This window comes from Perna viridis, chromosome 4 (genome assembly GCF_037379345.1).
Source record: "Perna viridis isolate PV_CMFRI_1.1 ecotype Kerala chromosome 4, ASM3737934v1, whole genome shotgun sequence".
Classification (NCBI taxonomy): Eukaryota; Metazoa; Mollusca; class Bivalvia; order Mytilida; family Mytilidae; genus Perna; species Perna viridis.
This window is the reverse complement of record NC_142448.1, coordinates 21551443-21575880: the sequence shown is the minus strand read 5'-3', so window position 1 is coordinate 21575880 and position 24438 is coordinate 21551443. Positions and strand designations below refer to the sequence as shown.

At 33.0% G+C, this 24438-nt stretch overlaps 1 protein-coding gene across 2 annotated transcripts in view; it reads left to right on the top strand.

Moving 5' to 3' along the window:
* LOC148619305 (uncharacterized) overlaps window positions 1-24438 on the top strand; it is a 125600-nt gene that overhangs the window by 55745 nt on the left and 45417 nt on the right. For both annotated transcript variants that reach the window (XM_088579057.1, XM_088579056.1), the window contains exons 35-45: window positions 826-939; window positions 2527-2659; window positions 3653-3786; window positions 5621-5830; window positions 6526-6765; window positions 8680-8762; window positions 14625-14802; window positions 17035-17277; window positions 18740-18864; window positions 21318-21517; window positions 22416-22543. In XM_088579057.1, coding sequence (XP_088435183.1) covers window positions 826-939; window positions 2527-2659; window positions 3653-3786; window positions 5621-5830; window positions 6526-6765; window positions 8680-8762; window positions 14625-14802; window positions 17035-17277; window positions 18740-18864; window positions 21318-21517; window positions 22416-22543 — 1788 coding nt within the window. The remainder of the gene's footprint in view (window positions 1-825; window positions 940-2526; window positions 2660-3652; window positions 3787-5620; window positions 5831-6525; window positions 6766-8679; window positions 8763-14624; window positions 14803-17034; window positions 17278-18739; window positions 18865-21317; window positions 21518-22415; window positions 22544-24438) is intronic.

The window sequence follows — 24438 nt, the reverse complement described above, 5'->3', positions numbered from 1 at the left end:
AAAATTAATTAAACAAATGGTTAGAAACCAGTTAAAGTTAAGTTACATGCCTTTCTAATACATGTTCTGACTCAAATATTGACAAAACAAATAATGAAGTGTAAAAAATAGTATATACACCAAAATGCATAAACATGGCCTAAATATGAAAACAGGAAACAGAAATGATAGATACACACAATGTAAAAAAGATTTTTATTCATAAAAGCTAAAAATAAGGAAAGCAAGACATCACATGATAAACTAAAGCACTTAAGCAATATTAAACACCAAAAACTGAGAGTGACATCAGGTGTTGTAAATGATGGCAACAACAAAGAAGAGTTCATGTTATTAAATAAAACTTTGAACATACAACTACAGTGAAACTTGTCTAAACCAAACCCTGAATACCTGCCTAAAGTGAGCCTGAATAATATGAAAACCTGCCTAAAGTGAGCCTGAATAATCTGAAAACCCATCTAAGTGAACCCTAAATAATCTGAAAACCCGCCTAAGGGAACCCCGAATAATCTGTAAACCTGTCTAAGTGAACCCTGAATAATCTGAAAACCTGTCTAAGTGAACCCTGAATAATCAGAAAACCTGTCGTAATGAACCCTGAATAATCTGAAAACCTCTGTCTAAGTGAACCCTGAATAATCTGAAAACCTGTCGAAATGACCCCTTTAATAATCTGAAAACCTCTGTCTAAACCAGACACTTGTGAAAGCCCCTTTACATTAGTTTACATGTATTTAGAACCTTGTTAAACCAAACTAATTTTTAAATCCAAAAGTGGTTTCAGTTTAGACAGGTTTCACTGTATATAATATTAATTTGTAGATACTTATGGAAGAAACTGTGAATATTATGTCGACCACTGTTTGTCATCTCCATGTTATAATGATGCTACCTGTATTAGTACATACACAGGGTACAGTTGTACATGTGGTATGGGTAAGTACTTACGTAAGGTACAATTGTATCTGTGGTGTGGGTAAGAACTTATGTAGGAATGCAGTTGTACATATGGTATGGTTAATAATGTATATACACAGTGTACAGTTGCACATGTGATGGGGGTAATAATGTACATACAAAGGGGGCAGATGTACATGTTTGGGTAGGTACAGTAAATATTATCTAATTTATACCCCTTCTCCGAAGGATAGGAGGTATGCTGTGTTACCCTTGTTCGTGTTTCCGTGTGTCTGTGTTTCTGTGTTTCTGTAACTCTTTTTTTCTGCCACAGTTTTCTCAGCAATTTATTGTCACATTGGCTTGAAATTTTAACATATTTTTTCCTGTAGGTTTGCCATATGGTTGGATCTATTTTCAGAAAAATTTTACAACAACTTCCTGTTTACAGAGGACTTTGTATATTTTTGACATATTTTGAATATTGAAATTTTATTGCATTTTTCTGAGCACCTACTCATCACAGTGGCTTGGAATTTTAACACATTCTTTCTGTAGGTATAATGTATGGTGGAATTCATTTTCAGAAAAATTTGTCAATAACTCCCTTTTTAACAAGGACTTTGTTTATGTTCCTGATATAGTGATTTAAAGTGGGGTATAACTAGTGAACTATCACTTGCAGATTTCTTGTTTTAATGATTTTAAAGTATTAGGAAAGGCTTGTAGTGAAAATGCTATTTTGTTTGGGATTATTTTAATGATGTTAGCTGCTCATGTTCAGCCATTTTTGTCAGATTTTCGGACTCTTCTGGTTGTATCCATTTCTTAGCAGAAATATTTCTTTTGATTACCACAAGAACCTTGGTTCCCTTGATTACTCTTTTGGCAAGTGACCCCTACTTTTTCTTTTGATAATTTCATTGAACACACCTTCAAATGTTTTTTTTTGAATGATTCTATGAAATCCTTGTTATTTCTTCAGTGGTTTTAATAGATAAAATCTAGTAAGACAAAACCTATGGAAAACTCCTTTTCCTGCCAAAATTTCAAAAGCTTATATTTCAAAAACAAGCACACTGTCCCATCTATTTTGTCTTATATTGTTCTCACATGAAAGATCTTAAAATATTTCACAACCCTTTGGACTCCTTGTTATTCTTTTACAAATAGACCAGGGAGTATCCTTATTAGCAACCTGTGGAAAATTGAATGTTAATGACCTCACATTTTAGTTACTTCATGTTCTTTGTTGTGTATGTCTGTCTTCCATGTCTGGTCTTTGTCCCTGGATTACATTCTTTTGATTACCGCTATAACCTTGGTTCCCTTGATTATTCTTACAGTACCAAGCCAGGTTATACATAATTACCTGGTTTGCTCAAATAGAGGCAGCAAATCAGAAAGCTTGTTGCAAATCAAACCAAATTATTTATAGATAATTTATTGTTGTGTGACATAATTTCTTCTAAATCCTGCATAGCCTAAGCTGACTTAGTTTCATGCTGTCCTTTAGATCTGTAAGTCATAGTCCAATCTATTCAACTTCAACATAAAAGAAAAACATCATTAATCATTTCTTAGTTTTAACAAATAAAGTGATTGAAAATACATATTTTATTGTAGGTTTAACAGGTGTGCGGTGTGAGGTTGATGTAGATGATGAATGTAAAAAAAATACATGTGATAAATTTGGGGTCTGTTTGAATAAGATCAATGGTTATGAGTGTGTTTGTCGAGAAGAAATTTCTGGTAAACGGTAAGAAGGCTGTTGCTCATTATTAGGCTACTCAACTGACTGTATATTGATTTACATGTATTAATTCATTTCTTTGTCTTAAAATGTTCTAATGTATATTTCATTTATTAATTACTGATAAAAGTTCTTAGCTAAATGATCAACAGCTTCTATGGTTATCTATAGTGTAAAAACTTACCAATATTGTTCAAGTACCAGTCCATATAAAATTCAGACATGGCTAATGGTAAAGTGATTCATGGTATAGAAAAACCCACCAAACAATTAATTATTTTTGGATCTACATATGCTTTATTTTTACATAACAACAATCCTTTCTGTATCCAGATCTTTACTTGTGAGAAAATCATACCTTTATTTCCTACTAAAATCAACCAAATCAAACCAAATCAAGAACAATAACTCTTGCAAAGTGCCAATTTCATGTACAATCTATATAATTTTTATTTCAAAAGCACAACCCCAAAATGAGAAACTAAGACTTTTTTTTTCTGAACCATTGCAGATATTTTGCTAATTTTTGGTATTTGAGTTAACCACCATGAGTTACTTGTCAAGTTTGTGTTGGAAAATTTCATGGCAAGAAGTTTTCCACACTTTTTTTTGAACCATTTTAGATATTTCACTGAGTTTTGGTATGTAAGTCAATCACCATGAATTATAGATCAAGTTTGTGTTTCCTTCTGCTCTGCTGATGTTTTCAGACATAACATCCCTTGGACTTCATTTGTTATGATTTTGTAGAAATAACAACTTTCTAGACAAATTCCTTTTATTTACTTATGTCATTTATCTTTTTTTTTACCAGATGAATTACACAGCTGCAGTAATTTAAAATTAAAAATCTAGTTGTATGGATTGATTTTTGTCAGTTAAAGTCCTTTCATTTTCATTTTGTAACCAGAAGAGAATAACTGTGTGCAATTCCTATCACAAACTTGTACTGTCTTATTTATTATGGAGTAATTTGTTGTAAAATTTATTTTCTTGTAGATGTGAAAACCAACCTGATATATGTGCTGAAGAGCCTTGTCTTAACAACGGCACATGTCTAAATTATAATAATGTCCGTAGAAAATGCTCCTGTCAACCTGGCTTTTCTGGAGTCAACTGTCAAACTAATATTAGTATGTTTTTAAGAATAGGACAATTCTAAAATGCAAAGTTATCTGAAATGTCAAAAACTGTTTATTTTTGGAAGATTAAGCATCATTTGCATATGTTTAAAGTTCAGAAGTAACAAGTTATGGTAAGATGTCTTAGCCTTAGATGCTTGAGCATATTTGGAAAAATACACATCATGAAAATTTGTATATATGCATACAGTACCTGAACAACTATAATTGTGATTGTTTTTTTATCACTGATCAGTTTCCAATCAGTCATAGATCTGTCAAACCAATGCGTTAAACCGCTGAACCTTTCCATTTTACATCACATGACCATTGATCGAGTAGTATATTTTGCTGGTTGGTTGGTTTAGGTTATCCATTTTTACACGGAAGTCACTTCAGTTGCTTTGGGTATTGTAAGTATAAGAATGACAAAAGGGCTTCCGGCAGATAACTTCACGGATGGAAATGCTTTCTTCAAATTAATGCATTATTCTCTTTTAAAATTTAAATAATTCACTGATATCTCTAATGAATGATACTTCAAACATTTTAAGTGTTAATTTTCAGCTTAATATAGTCAAACTGGTAAATCGAGATGCTAAACTATTTTTAGTGCTTGGCCGCGTAGTAATTTCAAAGAAGATAGTTAAAAGCCAATACAATTAAATTGGAGTTATCTCTCTTTGGGTGGTGTTGGATTTTAACTATGCCCTTTGAATGGTATTATAATCAAAATCATTTTATCAAGAAGTGTCACAATCAACATCATCAGCTGCCTTATTTCAAGTTTGAGGTGTCAAGAACGTAAACAAAGGCAATAATCTTATTTCACAATATTTATGTACATCCTTGTTTTGTTTTGCTGCAGGTTGCAAGGGAAATATGGGTTCAACACCAAAACATTCTCAAACCTTAGTCCATGTCATGACCGGCACTCTAGCACATTGCTTAAAAAATAAACATCGAGAACCTATCTTGCAGGTTGCACGCCAAGTGACTTCCGAGTTTCAGCACCTTTGGTGCTTTGATTACACATAATTACTAAGCGATATAAATTCAGATATCCATTAATTTACCTGTCTTTTAAAATTACTATTTTCAATGAAATACAATATGTTGATTTCTTTTAAGCTCGAAGTAAATTTGATGTGGCGTTTTTTCCATGGTTCAAAAAAGAGCTATTTTAATTGTGAAAAATAAGTAGAGGTTTCTTACTAAAATCATTACTAGATCAAGGTGTGCAAGGTTCACTCAGGGTTTATCTGTATAGGTCTCTTGATTCATCTTGTTTTCATTACACTATTTATAGACTTCTTTTCAAAAATGATTATTTAATATTGTATGAATGAAACATGTACAAAAACTAATGAACGGAAACTCATAAATGTCCAAAATATGTCCTTTTGATTACCATTCTAGGTACCTTATTTGCTAGTGACAAGGTACTGGTTAATAGTTCAAGTGATACATAACATTAATGTTCATCATTACCTTAACAAATATTTCACCACTAATTTACCTCTGACTATAGGTAAATCTGTATATCTATATAACATTTTTAAGGCATAGCATCCCCTAAATATGAAAGTTACATCAAGTTTTTGTAAAATTATATCAAACACTGACCTGACTTTTGCAGGGTTAATTTTTTTTCAATTCTGCAGGGAGTACAAAAATAAAGAAACATCTTAGATTCAGTTGATAAGGCCATATTTGTTGAAAGGTTATGATGAACATTAAGTAAGTAGATGACAAGTGTAGGCAGGAAAATCTGATTTTTTCATTTATAACATGAGTATGTTAATGTTCTGATAGATTATTTCAAAATGCTATTGTTCTTATCTAGATGAATGCTACTCCAACCCTTGCTACCATGGAGCTACATGTGAGGACCGTATCAATGGGTACTTATGTCGATGTCAGCCTGGTTACTCTGGCAGTCGATGCGAGAATCGGGCAAGTCCTTGTCGTGATTGTAATGGTGGAACTTGTGTAGACAACTTTAATTGGTTGGACAGTACATTCAGTTGTATCTGTGATGTGGGTTTATCTTATGGTTAGTTCTGAGTTTTCATATAAAAAATTTATACATGTTGTAGTTATTGTTGGCTTCACTGTCCGGCATTTAATTTGCAGAGGATATCATAAGTATAAGTGAATGTATCATTGTGAAATTATACCACAAGGTGCCATACCACAAAAGGAAGACTGGGATTGATTTTTGGGTCGTGACCATTAGGTATTAGTGGCCAAAAAGAGGTCAGAAACAAGCTTGTCCATTAAATCCTTGACTTTATTATAAGTGAATGGATCTCTTTCAAATGGTGCTACTAGGTGTCGTTCTACAAATAGAAGTATATAGGGAGTTGTGACTTGAACCATTTTGGAATAAGGGCCTAGAGGGGCCAGAAGCTGGCATTTTCATGATATCTGGACAATAACTTTACTATATGTGAATAGATCTTTACCATGAGGTGCTATTCCACAGAAGGAGAGTACCATGATCATGAATATTGGTTTGATTCCACATGAGTGTGTGTGATTTGGGGTTTCTGGAGCCTCTGGTTGGGTCTTTGAAGCCTCTGAATTTGATCCTTCATATGGTTTTTATTCCACGCAAGTCAAGATGTGGGCTCTCTGGAGACTTTCATAGGACTCATGAATATTGATTTTGATTTGACATTAGCCCATGTGCATAATTCTGGCTCCTTGAAGCCTCTTGTTATTAAGAATTCATTGATTATGTTTCAGGTGATTATTGTGATTATGAACTGTCATCCTCAATCCCTAACATTACTGGCTCCAAGATGCATGAAAAGACAAATTTGTCGGCATGTCTGGAACTTTGTGGGTATGAGAGGGATAGCTGTCTGGGAATGGCCTATTTCAGTGCTGAAGAGAAGTGCTACACTTTTGCTAGTCCTCTATCGGATGAAAGATCATCATATGAAGGAGCCAGGATGTACACAAAAAAGTGTATTAGACCAACAGGTAAAGCATCTTTGATGATCAATTATTGAACACTTCTTTGCCATCACATGGCATCCGTCGTCTCCTCCGTCGTCGTCATCATCGTTAACAATTATACAAAACTCTTCTCCTCTGTAACTACTTGACTTATTAAAACCAAACTTGGTATAAATGTTTCTTGGGGTATCCTGCATAGAACTGATGTGGGGATGTATGATTTGTCGAAAAACATGGCCGCCATTACTAAAAATAGAACATAGGGGTGAGACAGTAATTTTTCACATATATCTCCAAAATCATTAGGTTTAGCTAAATTCTGACAGGGTAAAAGTGTTCAGCATGATGAGATCTATCTCTGGTCAAATTTGGTTTTAATCTGTTACTCCATGTTGGAGTTGTTGCCCTTTTTCAACGATTTTTGCTATTTTTAATGTTATTTCTTTTAAATAATCTTCACCTCTGGCACTACTTGACCAAATAAAACCAAACTTCTTATGAATGTTCCTTGGGGCAGCTTGCATAGAACTGATGTGGGGATTTTTGATTTGTCGAAAAACATGGCCACTGTTACTAAAAATAGAACATAGGGGTCGGACATCAGATTTTTGCATATATCTCCAAGACCATTAGGTTTAGCTAAATTTTGACAGAATGAAAGTTTTAGCATGATGAGATCTATCTCTGGTCAAATTTTTGGTTTAATCTGTTAAGCCATGTTGGAGTTATTGCCCTTTTTTCAACGATTTTTGCTATTTTTAATGTTATTTCTTTTAAAAAGTCTTCTCCTCTGATACTACTTAATCAATTGAAACCAAAATTGATACGAATGTTCCTTGGGGTAGCCTGTATAGAACTGATGTGGGGATTTTTGATCCGTCAAAAAACATGGCTGCCATTACTAAAAATAGTAATGGTAACATAGCGGTCAGACATTATTTTTTCGCATATCTCTCCAAACCCGTCAGGTTTAGGCAAATTCTTTCAATGGCTGAAATGATCCTTATTATTAGGATTACAAAAGTCTTCAGGGACAAATGTTGTCAGATGACTCCTTGTAAGAGTTATTGCCCTTGAAAGGGGAAAAAAGACTTTTTTTAACAGTTTTCAGTCAATATCTTGAAAACTGTGGGAGCCTCTTGTTATAATCATTTTGGCAAGTAATATAGGTAACTTCAGGGAATATACACAATGTAGTTAGACTTCCTTGATTAAATGACTGTCACCCAATGAACTTCCATGGGTAGTTAATTGGACAATAAATAGAGATTTACACTTTCTATCAACGGTCTATTTCTGGTTGTCCTATATTTGAAAATTATAGGTAGAACAGGTAGGATTTTTTGTAGGACAATGAGGAAAATGTATGTGAGACTATCAGAGATTAAAACTGTCTATCATTCCTTAGGTAAATATTTGGTTTATTCCAGTTAACTACCAAAGTCATTTCATCAGGTAATGGTTATTCTATCAAGAGAAGACCAACTCTATCAGTGATTGTAAAGGAGTTCATGTTTTTACTTGGCATTTTACCTGTAATTGTGATATCTGCATTATAAAATTTGCCGAATTATTACTGGACCAAACAGGATTTTACTGTACATTGTCTTCGGGTCTGATGGACTTTCAGATTCACAGCTCTATTCCCTGAAGTTAATATTACTCTCTGTAATTTAGTGTAAACCAACCTAATGATGCTATCATATTTTCTGTTTGTCTGCTGTTGCATATGATTCTACTAATATTGTGCAACATTATTAATTTGGGTTCTTTTATTGATTCAGTTCAACGTCATATCTTTAAAAGAAAGAAGAAAATGAGGAAACTTTAACTCTTAACTGTACTACCAGGAATAGACATGAAATTTTGACAAGTAATCTAAATGTTGATAGGAAATCTAACTTTTTTAAGCTTACTTGTGTCTAATGTTTTACATAGGTGATTTTTATACTCCCTGGTACAACATTGACAGTCCCAAAGATGACGGCATTGATGATGAGAGATTGTCTGAACTTGGAAAGGTACATTATACTATTTGCAATAACCCATCATTTTTTATGGTGACCTCTAAATTGTAGTAAGCAGTGCTGATATAGTTCATGTGACCAGTTTGGAGGGAAAATTAATTTGCCTCTCTTAATCTTTTGTAAATCATTATGAAGTTAATATCTCCGAGTTAAGACAACATATTGTGTCTTACTAGACTGACAACCAACCCAACTTGTTGCTTTCCATAGTTGACTCACTTGCAATGTGACTGGTGGTACAGGTGAAGCAGGACATACTGACCCTTTCGGGGGAACATGTACCTGATGTCAGTCCTATTTATTGGAGTCCATATTCTGGGATATCAGGTACCTAATGTCAGTCCTATTTATTGGAGTTCATATTCAGGGCATCAGGTACCTGATGTCAGTCCTGTTTATTGGAGTTCATATTCTGGGGTATCACATACCTGATGTCAGTCCTATTTATTGGAGTTTATATTATAATCCTTTAGTTTTTTTATTGTGGTCTGGTTTTTTTTTTTTATCTTTAGTGTTTTCATGTAATTGTATATGCCAATGTTTATGCACACTTCTACTAAGTGGGGCCTGAGTTAATTGATAAAGGAGAAGAGGCGATTAAGTGTCTTATTGGCCTAAAATTCAACTGAAAATTAATCATAAAGTGTTAAATGATTTGATTGTAAATTTGGAGACTTCAATCCATCATAAATGAGAAAATATAAAGACTTCTGATAATTCTTGCATTGAAAGGACAAAAAAATTGCTTTGAAGTTTACCAATATTCAGACATTCTGTCAAGTTTGGTCAGTTTCTGGTCATATTTTTGACAAGGAATTGGTGTCCTCACCCAAAAAACAACTTCATTTTTAATTTTAGTGAATACAGTCGAACCTCGATGTGTCGAACTCAGATTAGCCGAAATCTCAGATAACTCGAACTATTTACAAAGTGCCAGCAAAACTCCCCTTACCCCAATACAATTTTACATCAGATGACTCGAACTCGGATGAATCGAAACCTCGGATGACTCGAACTCGGATGAAACGAAACCTCGGATAACTCGACGTAATCAATCAGTCCCCTCGATAGGACTTTGAGGTTAATTAACCATGATGTCTTGAAGTCAACTAATTAGTCAGAAAACTGATTGTTTTATTACAAACCATGATCGAAGTGTGTTTTAACAACAATTAGCTTGGCTATTAAAATTAATTTGTTGACACTCTTTTGGTTTGATTTGTTTATTTAATTAATTTAAAATTGCGCATGTTTTTAAAAGAAACAAATATTATTAATAACATGTCAGAATTTACACTAACATTGATATCGGATGTTTTGATATTTTGAAATTTTTTTTAAAAAATGCGGATGAATTGTAATGGTATCTTACTATTTAATGAAACATCAAACAGATGCTAGTAAGAGTATTACGACTACATTCGTTTCACTAGTGAATCTGAAATTTTATCGTAATATTGTAGAGCACATGGTTTGACGATACTCCTGATACTGAATCAAACAAAGCAGCATGTTATGAACTATGCCGTTTTTGATATAGAAATAATAAAAAGGAAATTTCATTAAAACACTCGCTGCCATTCAGTATTTCAAACATGATATACATACAAAAAAAAACAATATATCTTCCGATATGAAACACATGACATTACGAAGTACCATGTAAAGTGAAGCACATGTACATGTACAAGCATAAAAAATGATGTAAATACAGAAACAATCATGGACCAAACCACCAGTATTTCCGGTTTATCCTCGACCTCGGATTACTCGAACCTCGGATAACTCGAACATTTTCACATGATCCTTTCGACTTCGACTTAACGAGGTTCAACTCTTTATTCATTATTACATAAATTATCATATATGAAAATATAAAGGTAGTTTTCTGCATGTAAATATGTCTGGAAAAACAACAAAATTTACAATTCTCAGCGGTTTTTGCTAAATTACCTAAAATTATGGCACCATTTTGACGTCATTATTACAATGAACTAATACCACAAATTATTATCTTTCCTTATATATTTGTATTTCACCATGTTATGAACAACTTTATGTTATTACAACAAAGTTGATATTTTTAGGCAATATTCATAGCTTAATGCCCCTTCACCTTTGGTATGATTAATTGTTATAAAATGTGAATAATATGGTTTCTTAATTCAACAATTATTGAAGTAGTTATGAGACTTGGACAAAGTTGGAAGTTTTCAACCATAAAAGACTTTGTGAAATCACTAGGTATATTTCTTCCATATTTTTGTGATGTATTTTAATGAAGTATAGAGATGAATTTGATTTGACAATATTTTTAGCTCACCAGACCCAAAGGGCCATGTGAGCTGTTACCATCACACGGCCTCTGTTGGTGTCTGTTGTCATTGTTTTTTTTTTGTTTAAATATCCTCTCTGAAACTACTTGACAGAATTTAACAAAAGTTAGCTTATTGTTCCTTAGAGTATCCTGCATAAAAATTGTGTTTGAAATTTTGATCCATTAATAACATGTCTGTCATGTCTATTTATAGAAAATATTGGGTAAAGCCACTTATTACAAGGTATATCTCAAAAACTATAAGGGATATAGAAGAATTGAAGAGATCTACAAAAGTTTCTATTGGGTCAAAGTTGTAGGACAACTCTTTGCATAAAAATGGCATTTTTTTGCAGTTTTTAGCCATTTTCTTGAATTCAAAAAAGCTCATTCTTGCGTCTTGCATTGGATGAAATGGTTTTAATGATAGGCCTGCAATAGTTGTAAGACTACTCTTCATAAGAGTCATTGCCCTTAAAAGGCAAACAATTTTTGATTTTTCTCAGTTTTTAGTCAATATCTTGAAAACCATAATAGATAAAAAAAAAAACCTTACAATTGATGAAATTATCTTTAAAATAAGGCCTACCAAAGTCTTCAAGGTCAAAGTGGTAGCACGACTTTGCACAAGTTATTACCCTTGAAGTGTAAAAAAAAAAAAGAACTAGGTAAGCGATTCAGGATTTTGGGCACATCTAGCTAGGAGTTATGGGACTTCTTGAAATATTTTGTTACAGACCATTACTTAAACTGCTTGTTGGATTACTGTCATGTTTAGTAGGATGGATGTATTGTAATGAAGTGTATAGATGTTTATACTGTTTTGGTTTGGCAAGTTTTGTAGGACAAAGTTGTGTTTTTCTGTGTTTTGCGTCTGTGTGCAGGTAGGTTTTCATTGGTTTTGTTGCAAGACAAACATAACTGTTTTTTAGTTCACCTGGCCTGAAGGGCCATGTGAGCTATTGCCATCACTTGGTATCCATAGTCAACAAATTTTCAAAACTCTTCTCCTCTGACACTTCTTGACCAATTGAAACCAAAAATGGTATGAACATTCCTGAAGATGTTTTGCATGAAACTGATGTGGGGATTTTCAATCCATCAGAAAAACATTGCCGCCATTACTAAAAATAGAAGATGGGGTCAGTCAGATGTTTTTTGCATATACAGTCCCTGAACCGATCCACGCAACTGTTTGAGGGATTGATGACTGCTGCATGATTGATCACTGACGGATCAATAACCAATGGCGACTTACTGATCTGATCACAGTTTTGTTATGTAAAATGAGGGATGGTCGGTTCATGTAAATTTAAGAATTTTCATTGGAACAAGTCCAATATAGTACCACATTAAATTTATCTAAAATTTAAGATATTAAATTGTATTTTTTAAAAAAAATAAAACAAATGTAAAATGAAAGTAATAAACTGATGTTCAAATATATTGCATTAAGAAAATATGTATAAAAATTGACAAACAAAACAACTGAATCCATAAAATATATATACCACTCAGTGGTCACTTGATGCAATCTGTTAACCCATGTTGGAGTTATTGCCCCCTTTTTTTTTCATTTTTTCGCTTTTTTTTTTTAATGCTTTTACTTTAAAACATTTTATCTCTGAAACTGCTGGACAGAATTTAATGAAAATTAATATATTTTCTTAAGTATGAGCGTTAAGAATTTTTATTCAAGAATTTACAAAAAAAAATGTTTTGCTTAATAAGCGAGGTGAGCGATTCTGGTTCTTTAGAGCCTCTAGTTTTCATTTTGGTTAAAATCTGAAATCTTAAACAACAAATAGTACTGCAAGTGGTATCTTTCCTCACTTAGATTATTCCCTCCAACTATTTTACATATTTAAGCAGAAAATGCGGAGTTTTACTGTTTATTTTTAAAACGGTATTATACAAGCACTGTATAGACAGGAAAAAAACTGAAAATATTTTGTCACACGCACATTCACTCAAAGTCCATTTATTTTCTGTGGAGGAATATAACAAAGATACACAACTCAACATACTGTTAAAATACCTTAATTCATGGATACCAATTTTCATTGATTAGGGAAGAAACACAAGTTTGTGGATTCTTAAATTCATGGTTTTGAGGTTTTCAGTATACACTTCAATGGAAATCGATTTCATTGGGAACCAAATTTTGTGGTTTGGTTTACCCCCAAAAAGCATGAAAATTGGTACCTAATGAACAATATTACTTTTACAGTATTAAACAGTTGAAGCAAGCAGACAACCATTTGATTCTGCGGGGGCTGGCAGCTTTTGAGAATAAATATTCTGGCTCGAAAAATTCTGGCCTACACCTCTTTGAAAATAAATAAATTTTCTAACCATTGTCCAGATACACCATACATTGAAATGGAAATAAATAATCTTGCCCTGATGTGGTTGAAAAATAAATTGTCTGACCTGCAAAATTTCAAAAATAATTATTCTGACATTACAGAATTTGCCAGGTTCTCCTCAGAATCAAATGGTTGTACCCCAACCAAGGCTTAAATTGAGTCTCATGAGTTTGATGCAACCTTTGATCAGTTGATGGGCTTTAATGAGCATCAGTTCTGTACTAAAAGCTAATAACAAATAAGTTGGAGACTGAATTAAATATCAACAGTGCCAAATTATATAAATTTGACAAATTTCAACCTAAAATTCAACATTACCTAAAGGATTTGACCTAATTTAACCTACAAAAATGATTATATCTTTATACATTGACTAATAGTGTTTCAACAATGCATGGAAATATTCTGGACATGTACACACAGTCTTTTGGTTTTTTCTCTGTGTGTTTTATTTTGGTTGGCTGGTAGGTTTTCATAATATGACTTGATACAAAACAAAGAACAAAGTAAACAACCTTTCTAAATATATACATAATTCTAAACTTGTGACACCACTACATTCTGGTAGGATGTATCAAAGTGTAGATTGAACAATAGATATGTGGAACTTCAATGTTATTTTCTAATGTTTCTTTAATAAGGCTTTGCAAGTTTTGGCAAAGGGGGTTAGGGTGAGGGGCGAATTTCCCTGTGAGAAATGTTTTAAAAAATGGAAGTTTTGGGCACTTCTGGCATTTCTTACCTTGGTTTTAATGTGTACATTGATAATACAGGAGGTACAAAATTGAAACTTTTTGACAAACACTTGCCATTTTGGGGATTCTTTAAATGGTGATGTATTTTTTCTCATTTTTGACACTGTCCATATTATTACCCATGTGAGATTTCCTTATCTCACCCTCAGGTAAGATAAAACATGCAACATTCATTACTTTATTTCGGCAAGTAGGGATTTCTGAATTGGCACACATATCACAAAATCAGTTTTAAATGTGAGAAAAAAAATCTTCACTAGATAATGCAAGACTAGAAAATTTCAGACAATGGTAAGATTTCAAGATTTTAAGTTCCCTAAAAAGAATCTGCTGAGTTAGAGAACATTAAAATTTTATTCAAGGGTGTCTGAGATTTTTCTGTCTTGCACTCTTACCATTCTTAATATTTTATTAGTTAGGGATATCAGTTTGTGATGGACAGTATCCAGTTGGTGCTGAGTGCAGAGTTTCTGGTCAGACATGGATCTTGCCAAAGGAGTCTGTAAACTGTCAATGGAATGGTTCATTGTGTACCAATATTACAAGTCCTTGTGAAGACTATGAAATACGTTATCGTTGTGAACCTACTGGAGGTAAGCTGAAATCATTATGTGGTTGTTTGTGAAGTAAAATTACATTGTTAGTACTGTAGATTTTGGACATCTGTTTAAAAAGTTTTAAAAGTTAGTTATCAATTTGTCTTTAAAACATGTCTAATTAGCTGGCATTCACAACTTAAAAGAAATTTTGTATTTTAATACGAATGAATAAAACAGGGTCTTTTTGAATAAACAATTACGGGTACATATGTTGACTTGCAAATGTACTTAAAGGCAAATTTGAACGTCTATAGCTGAATTATATGAAATATAAAGATGATTTTTACTTGATTTTTGGTGCATTGTATTATTACCTCCAAAGAAGATTTATTATTATACCCCACAAATCCAGTGTCACATATTGCACCAGTACCCACCTCCCCATATAGGCTGAAGTAAGGTAATACAGGCCTTAGTGTTACTGACATACATGTATCTTCCTGCATATTAGGGTCTGGTCTAAGGAAGGACAGGATGCAAGTCAATGGCTTACTCCTTTCTGTACTTGTTTCTGATCCCTAAACTGTTTAAACTGTAATTTTTTTTGTACCTATTTGGATATAGGGAGTCATAGGGGCTCAGGTAAGACTAAAAACAGGTTTGAGAAAAGAACCACAGTTTCAACAAACATAGTTTGTGGGGTTTATGGGAATCACCCCATCTGTCTGTCTGCTTTCTATCTGTTGTATCATCCATCTCTGTAAGTCTGGTCACATGTCTTGTAAGTGTGACTCCTTAAATGCTTTAAGGATTTTGATGAAAATTTATAGGAATGATGGATATCATTATATATAGATAAGGAAAAAGGTTTGAAGTTATTGTCCCTTACATTTTCGAGAAATAATCCAGCATAAGGGTTGTACATGCTTAACCTTTGAAAGTTACCTCCCTTACCATACAAGTGGTTTTGAGGAGATATTATAGGAAGGTTAAGCTGTTTAATACTATGACTATCAGAATTCATTCAAAGGGAAATAATCAAACTTAAGTGTGTATTATTTAAGTCAATTGAAAGTGGGGAATACTCCTGTGGTCAGCTTGCATTCTGTATTTTTAGGTAAGATTTTTTTTAAATGAATGTGGGAAATTATTATATCATGTCAGCACATGAAATTCTAAACTGCTTAATGACTTTTAATGAAACTTAACATAAATGATGCACACCCATGAAGGCATGTTTACTGTAATACACATAGTTTACATTTGAGGTTCCAGAAGGGATGTACTGGGGAGAAAATTTAGAAAATTGAACTCTTGACAACATATAATCACAACTGTCCAAGATTGACTTTTATTTTACCCCAGTAAACAAAGTTTGAGAGGTATATAGGAACCCTGTTCATCCATCCTTTTGTCTGTCGATATAAACAGATCTACTCCTACACACTAAAGTGATTATTATGAAAATTATAATGAAGGTTGGGCATCGTATGAAAGTGTACATGAAGGATTATAACTATTGTCTGATGCCTAAAAAGGAAGTTAAGTCAACTTCATTGTTTCACATGTTAATACCCAATAAGCAAACTTCCTCTTTAACACTCAATTGATTTTGATGACATTTAGGATGTTTTCAAAGGGAGATAAACCAATTAAAGGATTGTACATGTTATAACTCCTATTTAATGAAATTTTATAAGAAAATAGGTACCATTTGTAAAAGACAATTATTGCCTTTATCCTGCAAAGGTTATAAGTCAATGAAAGAATTTTTTGATGTTGAAACATAATTTAAGCCCAGCTTCTCATAAACATTTTAATGGATTTTAATGAAGTTTAGGTATTATAAGTTGAGTTACATGGCAGAATATAATTTATATAAGGTTTTTGCAAGGGAAGAATCAACATGATGTATGTGTACTTGAACCCAAGGATATTCTCTTTGCAAACCTGTTCATAGCATTTCTAGTCAGTCTGCCTGGTACATTAGAAAAAAAAGGTTTTTTTTGGCTGTTATATTTAGGAGGCACCAACATTGTTTAAGGAAATTATGTTTTTTCTTTCATACCATGGCAGCAGATTAAAAAAAAACATTCTGAATGTCTGAATAGAGCTTACTTTCTACAAAATAACATGAAATAATCTGAAATGTACTAGTATTTTTAGTGATTCCTAAGGTCTAGATGTATATATGGGTAACAAATTCAATTTGTGTGATAAAAAATATTTTTATTAATAAGATAAAGAGAAAAGTGCTAGATTTTGATAAACAAATTTCATTTCCAGTGTTTGTTGGAACAACTTGCCTAAGCCAGAACTACTGTAAATTCAACAAGAATCCCTGTCTCCATGGAGGTACATGTAATGATGTTGTCAACAGTACTTTCAGTTGTAGCTGTCTGTCAGGCTATACAGGATCTATTTGCCAACATAACATTGATGACTGTGCCAGTGTTACTTGTTTGAATGGAGGCACATGTGTAGATCAAGTTGATAGCTTCACTTGTAGTTGTGCAGAAGGCTTTTCAGGTAAACAGTTTTTGTTTGGGTTCATTCATATATTGTAAACTGGAAATTTTTTGCACCATCTTTTATTTTTTATGGTTTCTGTGATCAATCTACTTTCACATAGTTTTTGATTTGCAATCTTTACCCAAACTTAGTATGATGTAGTTTGAAAAAAAATTCATGTCAGTTTTATTTTTGTGTTCCAGCTCTTAAAGCAATCAAGGGAAAATAAAACTGCAGTGAAAATTTCAAGGTTTATTTTTATTAAAAATTGAAGTAAATTATAGTATTTTTTACAAGGATTAGTGATTTAAACCCCCAGTTGAAAACTGTCTTCCTCAGAATTTTATCTAGATTTATGTAAATGGTTTTGAGATAAAAGTGGCCACATTAATTTTTTTACTGTCACTTGTATGTCCTAAACAATGGCAATTTATTAAATAAAACTTAGTGTGCAAATTTCTTTTCCTTCATTATTATCATCAATGACATTAAATATTGAATTTAATGTTACAATGACTGTCAATTTCTTATGTCTAAAAAGTAGTAAATAGTAGTTCATATCTAGAAGTGGTTGTCCAGGACAGAAAAACTGAGGGTTCAATTGTTAATCAAAAACTAGAGTTGCTACAAGTCTCTCTGTAATATATATTTTATTTGATTAAGTATCATTACTATCAAATATTCATTCACTATCCAACTGCTGTACAGCTGTGTAGCAAAGTCTAATCAAAGACTAAAGTCTTCAAAAATTGCTAATACATAGTAGTCTGGGAAATTGAAAATAGAAAATAAGCATACTCCCTCAAACTGTAACCAGTTAATATATACAATGACTAATGATATCTTGTCAACCTGTAAACTTGAAAACTTCAATGTGATTTTCTCAGATCCCTTTTTAGCCATTGCCATCACTTGGCGTCCAATGTCATCGTCATCCGTCGTTAACAATTTTTCAAAACTCTTCTTCTTTGACACTACTGGACCAGTTAGAACCAAACTAGGTATGCATGTTCCTTGGGGTATCCTGCATAGAACTGATGTGGGGATTTTTGATCTGTGGAAAAACATGGCGACAGTTACTAAAAATAGCACATAGGGGTCAGACAGTAGTTTTTTGCATATATCTCCAAAATCGTTAAGTTTACCCAAATTCTTTCGATAGCTGTAATGATCCTTATTGTAAGGCCTACAAAAGTCTTCAGGAGTAAAAGTGGTCAGACTCCTTGTTAGAGTTATTGCCCTAGAAAGATGAAAAATGATGTTTTTTTTTCCTACAGTTTTCAGTCAATATCTTGAAAACTATGATAGATAGAAATTTTCAATTGCTGAAATGATCCTTTTTAAAGTCCTACCAAAGTCCCCTTGATTCAAACTTTTTGTTAAATTAATTGCCTTTGAAAGGCAAAATTCAACCAGGTGTACGATTTAGGATCCCGGAAGCCTCTTGTTGGTTTATGGGGTACATATTTATTATTTGCAGGATCAATCTGTCAAGATAACATTAATGATTGTGCCTCCAAACCTTGTGTAAATGGTGAGTGTGTTGATGGTGTCAGTGACTATTCTTGTATGTGCGGACCAGGTTTCACAGGCAAAAACTGTTCTGTAAGTTTTAAGATACTTCTGTATACATTATAATACAAGGTAAGAGTTCTAGTTTCTACATAAAGATACTTTTCCTTGCTAAAAAGTTTTGAATATAACTGCGTAGTACTAAATTCAGATTCTGAATATTGCAGTTTTTTTATAAGAAGGCTTCTGAATTAATCCTAGATATTTGGAGCTATATTCTCTTCTTCTGAATACAAGAGTAATCAAGGGAACCAAGGTTATTGGTGTAATCAAAAGAATGTAATCCTTGGACAAAGACCAGACATGGAAAACAGACATACACAACAAAGAACATAAAGTAACTAAAATCATACATACAATGTACCAAAAGCAAATGAGCAACTCGTACACTAAAAACTGGGAGCATGGACCAGGTACACCGGTAGGGTAAGTGTCCTCTGCTTTTCTAGAAACACCTGCCGAGTTGCTCATAAAAAGTCGTCTGGGGTAGACAAATGAGGAAAGGAAAACTATGACCCATTGAATAAATCAGTTTTCAAGGTGCAGATGGATACACCATAACGATCCATGAGCTCACGAAAGGAGGTGATCTCTATGTCGAATTTTTATTTCTGGAATTTGATTGATTGATATTGTGAAATCATCAGAATATTTGAGAAGCAGATACATTATTTATGACATTCAGCACATTGAGTTGATGTTGTTGGTAAAAAGTTATAAAGATTTTAAATTGCTTTGAAACTGTGTTTTACCTTATAACTTTTTAGCTCAGCTGAACAAAAGCCATGTGAGCTATTGCCATCCGTCATCATTACCAGTAACAACTTTTCAATACTCTTCTCGGAAACTACTTTATCAATTATAACCAAACTAATTATGAATGTTCCTTCGGGTATTCTGCATAGAACTGATGTCGGGATTTTTTTATCTATTGGGAAACACAGCAGCAGTAGCCATTACTGAAATTAGAACATAGAGGTCAGACCGAAGTTTTTTGTATATATCTCCAAAATCTTTAGGTTTAGTTGTATTCCTTGGGTATGGTTTCAACATGATGATATCTATCAGTAGTCAAATTTTCTTTTTGATCTTTTATGCCATATTGGAGTTATTGCCCTTTTTCAATGTTTGTTTTGCTATATTTAATGTTATTTCTTTAATAAAAATCTTTTCTTTTGATACTACTTGACCAATTAGAACCAAACTTGGTACAAATATTTCTTATGGTATTCTGCATAGAACTGGTGTGTGATTTTTTTTTTTATAGTTTTAGCCAAATTCTTTCAATTTCCAAAATGATCCTTATTATTAGACCTACAAAAGTCTTCATTGGATCAAAGTTTCATTAGAGTTATTGTCCTTCTAAGGTGAAAAATGATGTTTTTTGTACAGTTTTCAGTCAATATCTTGAAAACTATAGTAGATAGAAAGAAACTTTCAACTGCTGAAATGATCCTTTATGATAAGACCTACTAAAGTCTGCAGGGATCAAAGTTTTCAGATGAGTCCTTGTTAGAGTTATTGTCCTTAAAAGGTGAAATATTACATTTTTTTGTACAGTTTTCAGCCAATATCTTGAAAACTATAACAGATAGTAAGACACTTTTAATTGATGAAATGATCCTTATGATAAGTCTTACCAAAGAATTTTTGAGTCTAAATTGTTAGGCAACTCCTTGTTTGAGTTATTGCCCTTGAAAGGCAACAATTGAACCAGGTTAGCGATTTAGGCTCATTGGAGCCTCTTATTAACTTTTTGGTTTCTCTTATTTACATCTTGCCTAGAGATTAAAAATTACCACAATGTATTTTTTTGAAATTTTTTATACAGACAACAGTACACCCTTGCTTTCAAATGCCTCTCCACTGTAATGAGATATATGAAATTTTAAAGATCAAAGAAAACAAAATAGAGTTTTACTGCAATGTCACTGATAATCTAATCTATTTAAGTTTTGAACATTGGAACAACAGAATAATACATCTTCACCTATAGACGACTTTCACATTTGCCATTTATGCTGAATCTGGTGGAAACTGGTTTACAGTTGTATACTAGACAAAAAAAGGATATCAGATTCCAAGGCTACAGGAACAGTAATAGTTATGTGGAAATATGTCTCCGAGCATTAAAATATTGGATATGGTTCTGTAATATATGTATCACCCTAGTTGACCTCAATATAATTGAAGAACTTTTCTGGAATGGAAGTGAATGTGGAAGTCATCTATTCTGTATTGGGGTCCAATTGATGCTTCTGGCCAAGCTGCTACAGTGAAACCTATCTAATCCAAACCCCTTTTGAAGTTTAAAATTGGTTTGGTATAGAAATGTGTTCAACTTCCAAGGCTTACACAATACATTGAAACTTATATAGAAAAAAAACTTCAAAAAAATTTCTGGTTTAGACAGGTTTTCAGATTACTCAGTTTAGACATGTTCCACTGTATAATCATTTTGTATATAACATTACTGTAAATTATAGATTAACATAGATGAATGTGCTAGTCAGCCATGTCTACATGGTGGCACATGTAAAGATGCTACCAATGATTACCTGTGTACCTGCTTAGATGGTTGGAAGGGTAAACAGTGTTCAGTTATAATAGATGTTTGTAATGCTACGTCACCTCCATGTGCTGCTGACTCAGACTGCTCTTCTTTATTTGATGATTACTTTTGTCAGTAAGTTTATTTTATATATATATATACACACCTACTTTGTGTGAAGAAACATTACAATAGTTCTCCTCACAATAGAGAAATTTCTCCTTACAATAGAGAATGTACCAGGAGAATATTATATACATCAGTGAAAAAAACCAATACAAGGGATATAATTACTGTCAGATAACTTATTTCTTCACTCATTTAGTGTAAGTTATAGTTAAATGTCCTGTCATAGACAATAGACAATAGACAATAGACAGTAGACAATAGAGAATAGACAATTTTATTTGCAAAAACACATTTACAGTAAATGGTTATGGCATGAACAAAAACAGAACAATGTAATGTACATTACATAAAAACTAAATTAATGACCATGGTGCGACAGTGGTGTAAATCTGATAAAAACAGATTAATCTATAGTTTAAACTTTGACGTTATATATTAATATAATTTCTGTTAAATGAAACTGACCTTCGATTCCAACATTCATTCATGAATTAGATAGTTATTTTTAGTATTTCTATAGAAGTACTGTTTAATATATATATGCAATATCACTTGGTGTGAGGTGATGTTTTAATGAAGAAATTAAATTATGGTTGTCCAATTTTATTTTGTATTGATTATATTACACCTCAAGTTACATTTTTTTTATTGACATATTGTTTTAATGCCTAACAATCATATCACTGTAATTTAAACTAATCATTTAGACATATTCTTTTTGTCACATCTCATAGGAAAATTTTTATGTTGAATGAATTTTGAACTTTTATTGGCAATTCTGTGAAATGAAATACCTAGGAACTGTGTCAAGTAAGGGAACTCTCAAAAATAAGTACACACAAAAAAGGTACCATTACAGTACCATTTTTCAGACATTAAAATGTCATACATATCTAATTTACAGTTGTAAAGATAAAAGATATGGGAGACATTGTGAGAGCAGGCCAGACAGCTGTAGAGATGTTGACCCATGTGTGAATACAGGGACATGTACACAGAAGGATGACCAACCAAATTGTGCTTGTCCTTCTGGTAAGAGTTTATACAGAGATGGGTACTACCTTGAGGGATTGTATCTTAAAAAATTTATACTTTATAATGATCAGAGTAAGTTCTTTATTTTATATTTGTTTTACAATCCAATAAGTTTTCATCAGATTATGTTTTTAAATCATATTGTAAACCACCAAAAAGATCATCTAAAACCTCTCTGTTGGCATGCTCTAAATAGGCCGGTATCAAAGCCATCGCTTTAACTGCCTTCTGAGATAGACTACTAAATTGACTACTATACTCCTGGATTAAAGCATCAATATGTGGCAAATATACAACCCTTTTGTAGTAGACTTGCGGAGTATCTCCCGGAATGTTACTTCGCTGAGTCTGTCTTCCACAGCGGCAAGGTATAACAAGTTCGCTATCTGCTAATTGGGCCATCTGTTCAGCATTTTGATAAACATTGTCATACTCTGTATCATTTCCTCTTGCTGATATCAACAAGCTCTTAATGTTATCTACCATTGAGTAACCTTGAAGTAAGTCCAATGCAGTGCCTTTTAATTTTCTACTCAAACCATTCAAATAACCGTAAAAGTAGATGGCAGTTTGGAAGCATACAATAAAGGTTGTATCTGTAGTACGCTGTAGAAGTCCCTGAGACTCTGTTATATCTTTGGTATCCCAACCTCTTTCTGTGCCGATTGCTGATAGACAATCAATAATTGGTTGATACTTAGCATTAAAAACTTGTATTGTAGTAAACTTCTCTACCCATCTGGTTTCAAAAAAGATTTTAAACTTGGCATTTTTGATTTTTGAATCCTCATCCCTTGTGTTGTTTACATCAGTAATACATTTTTCCAGGCGTCAACATCTTTTAGGAGAGTATCAAGAAATATTCCTAACTGTTTTAACACATCCAGCATAATATGGATTTCTTTTACTTTGCTGCTTTTGCATAGTACTAGGTTCCAATCATGTGAACTACAGTAGTGGTAAACGGCCTTTGGAGAGTGTTCACGGAACTTGGCAGCACAACCATTATATTTTCCGGACATGTTGCCGGGGCCGTCCATAGTCTGGGACCTGCAAAGTTGAATATCTAATCCAGCATTACTAAGAGACTCTAAAGGTTTGCTTGCAATCTCTACTTCAGTAATAGTTTTGCATTCAATAAATTCCAATAAGTGCTCTTTTGGATGCCCATCCACAGTATAATGGATGACAAGACCAAGTTGGTCCCAATTACTAGAATCTGTTACTTTGTCACATTGTATTCCATAATACGGGCCAATAGCTTGTGCTCTAACTTCATTGGTAATCTTGTTCTGTATGTAATCCCTTAAACACAGCAGTCGTTTTGTGAGGTTTTGGAAGTGTAGGTAGCATTTTTCTAACATGAATTTATGTGTTTCTCTAGAATAGAATCATCTGGGTCGTCTCAGAAATTTAGCAATTCTTTGAAATTTCCTTTGTTGGTACTGCTTCCTTTATTAGTACATGTGTATCATCATCCCTGTGGCCACGTAAGGCAATACCTTGTCGACCACAGAATACCAATGACTTAATTATGGACATGAGTATTTAATGGTTTCACTCAATAATTGCTTGGTTTCCAGAAGTAAGTGTTATATCAATTCTTGATGAAGACTCAAGATGTGTATTACGAAAAGCCTCAAGTTTTGTCATTGATGACTGATGATAATCTGTAGTAGCATGCATTTTCAAATCTTCTTTTGCATGTTTCCAGTCGCTGTAGGGTTCTCGTATCAATTTTGTGGGTCGCCAATGTGATGAATCCGGACACAAACGACAGGGCAAACAATAGAGTACATCTTGACAAACGGAATATGATATAAAGTTGAAAACGGAGAACCACTCCCGCACACATGATCTTTTAAAACTTTTATCCGCATAATTTTTGGATG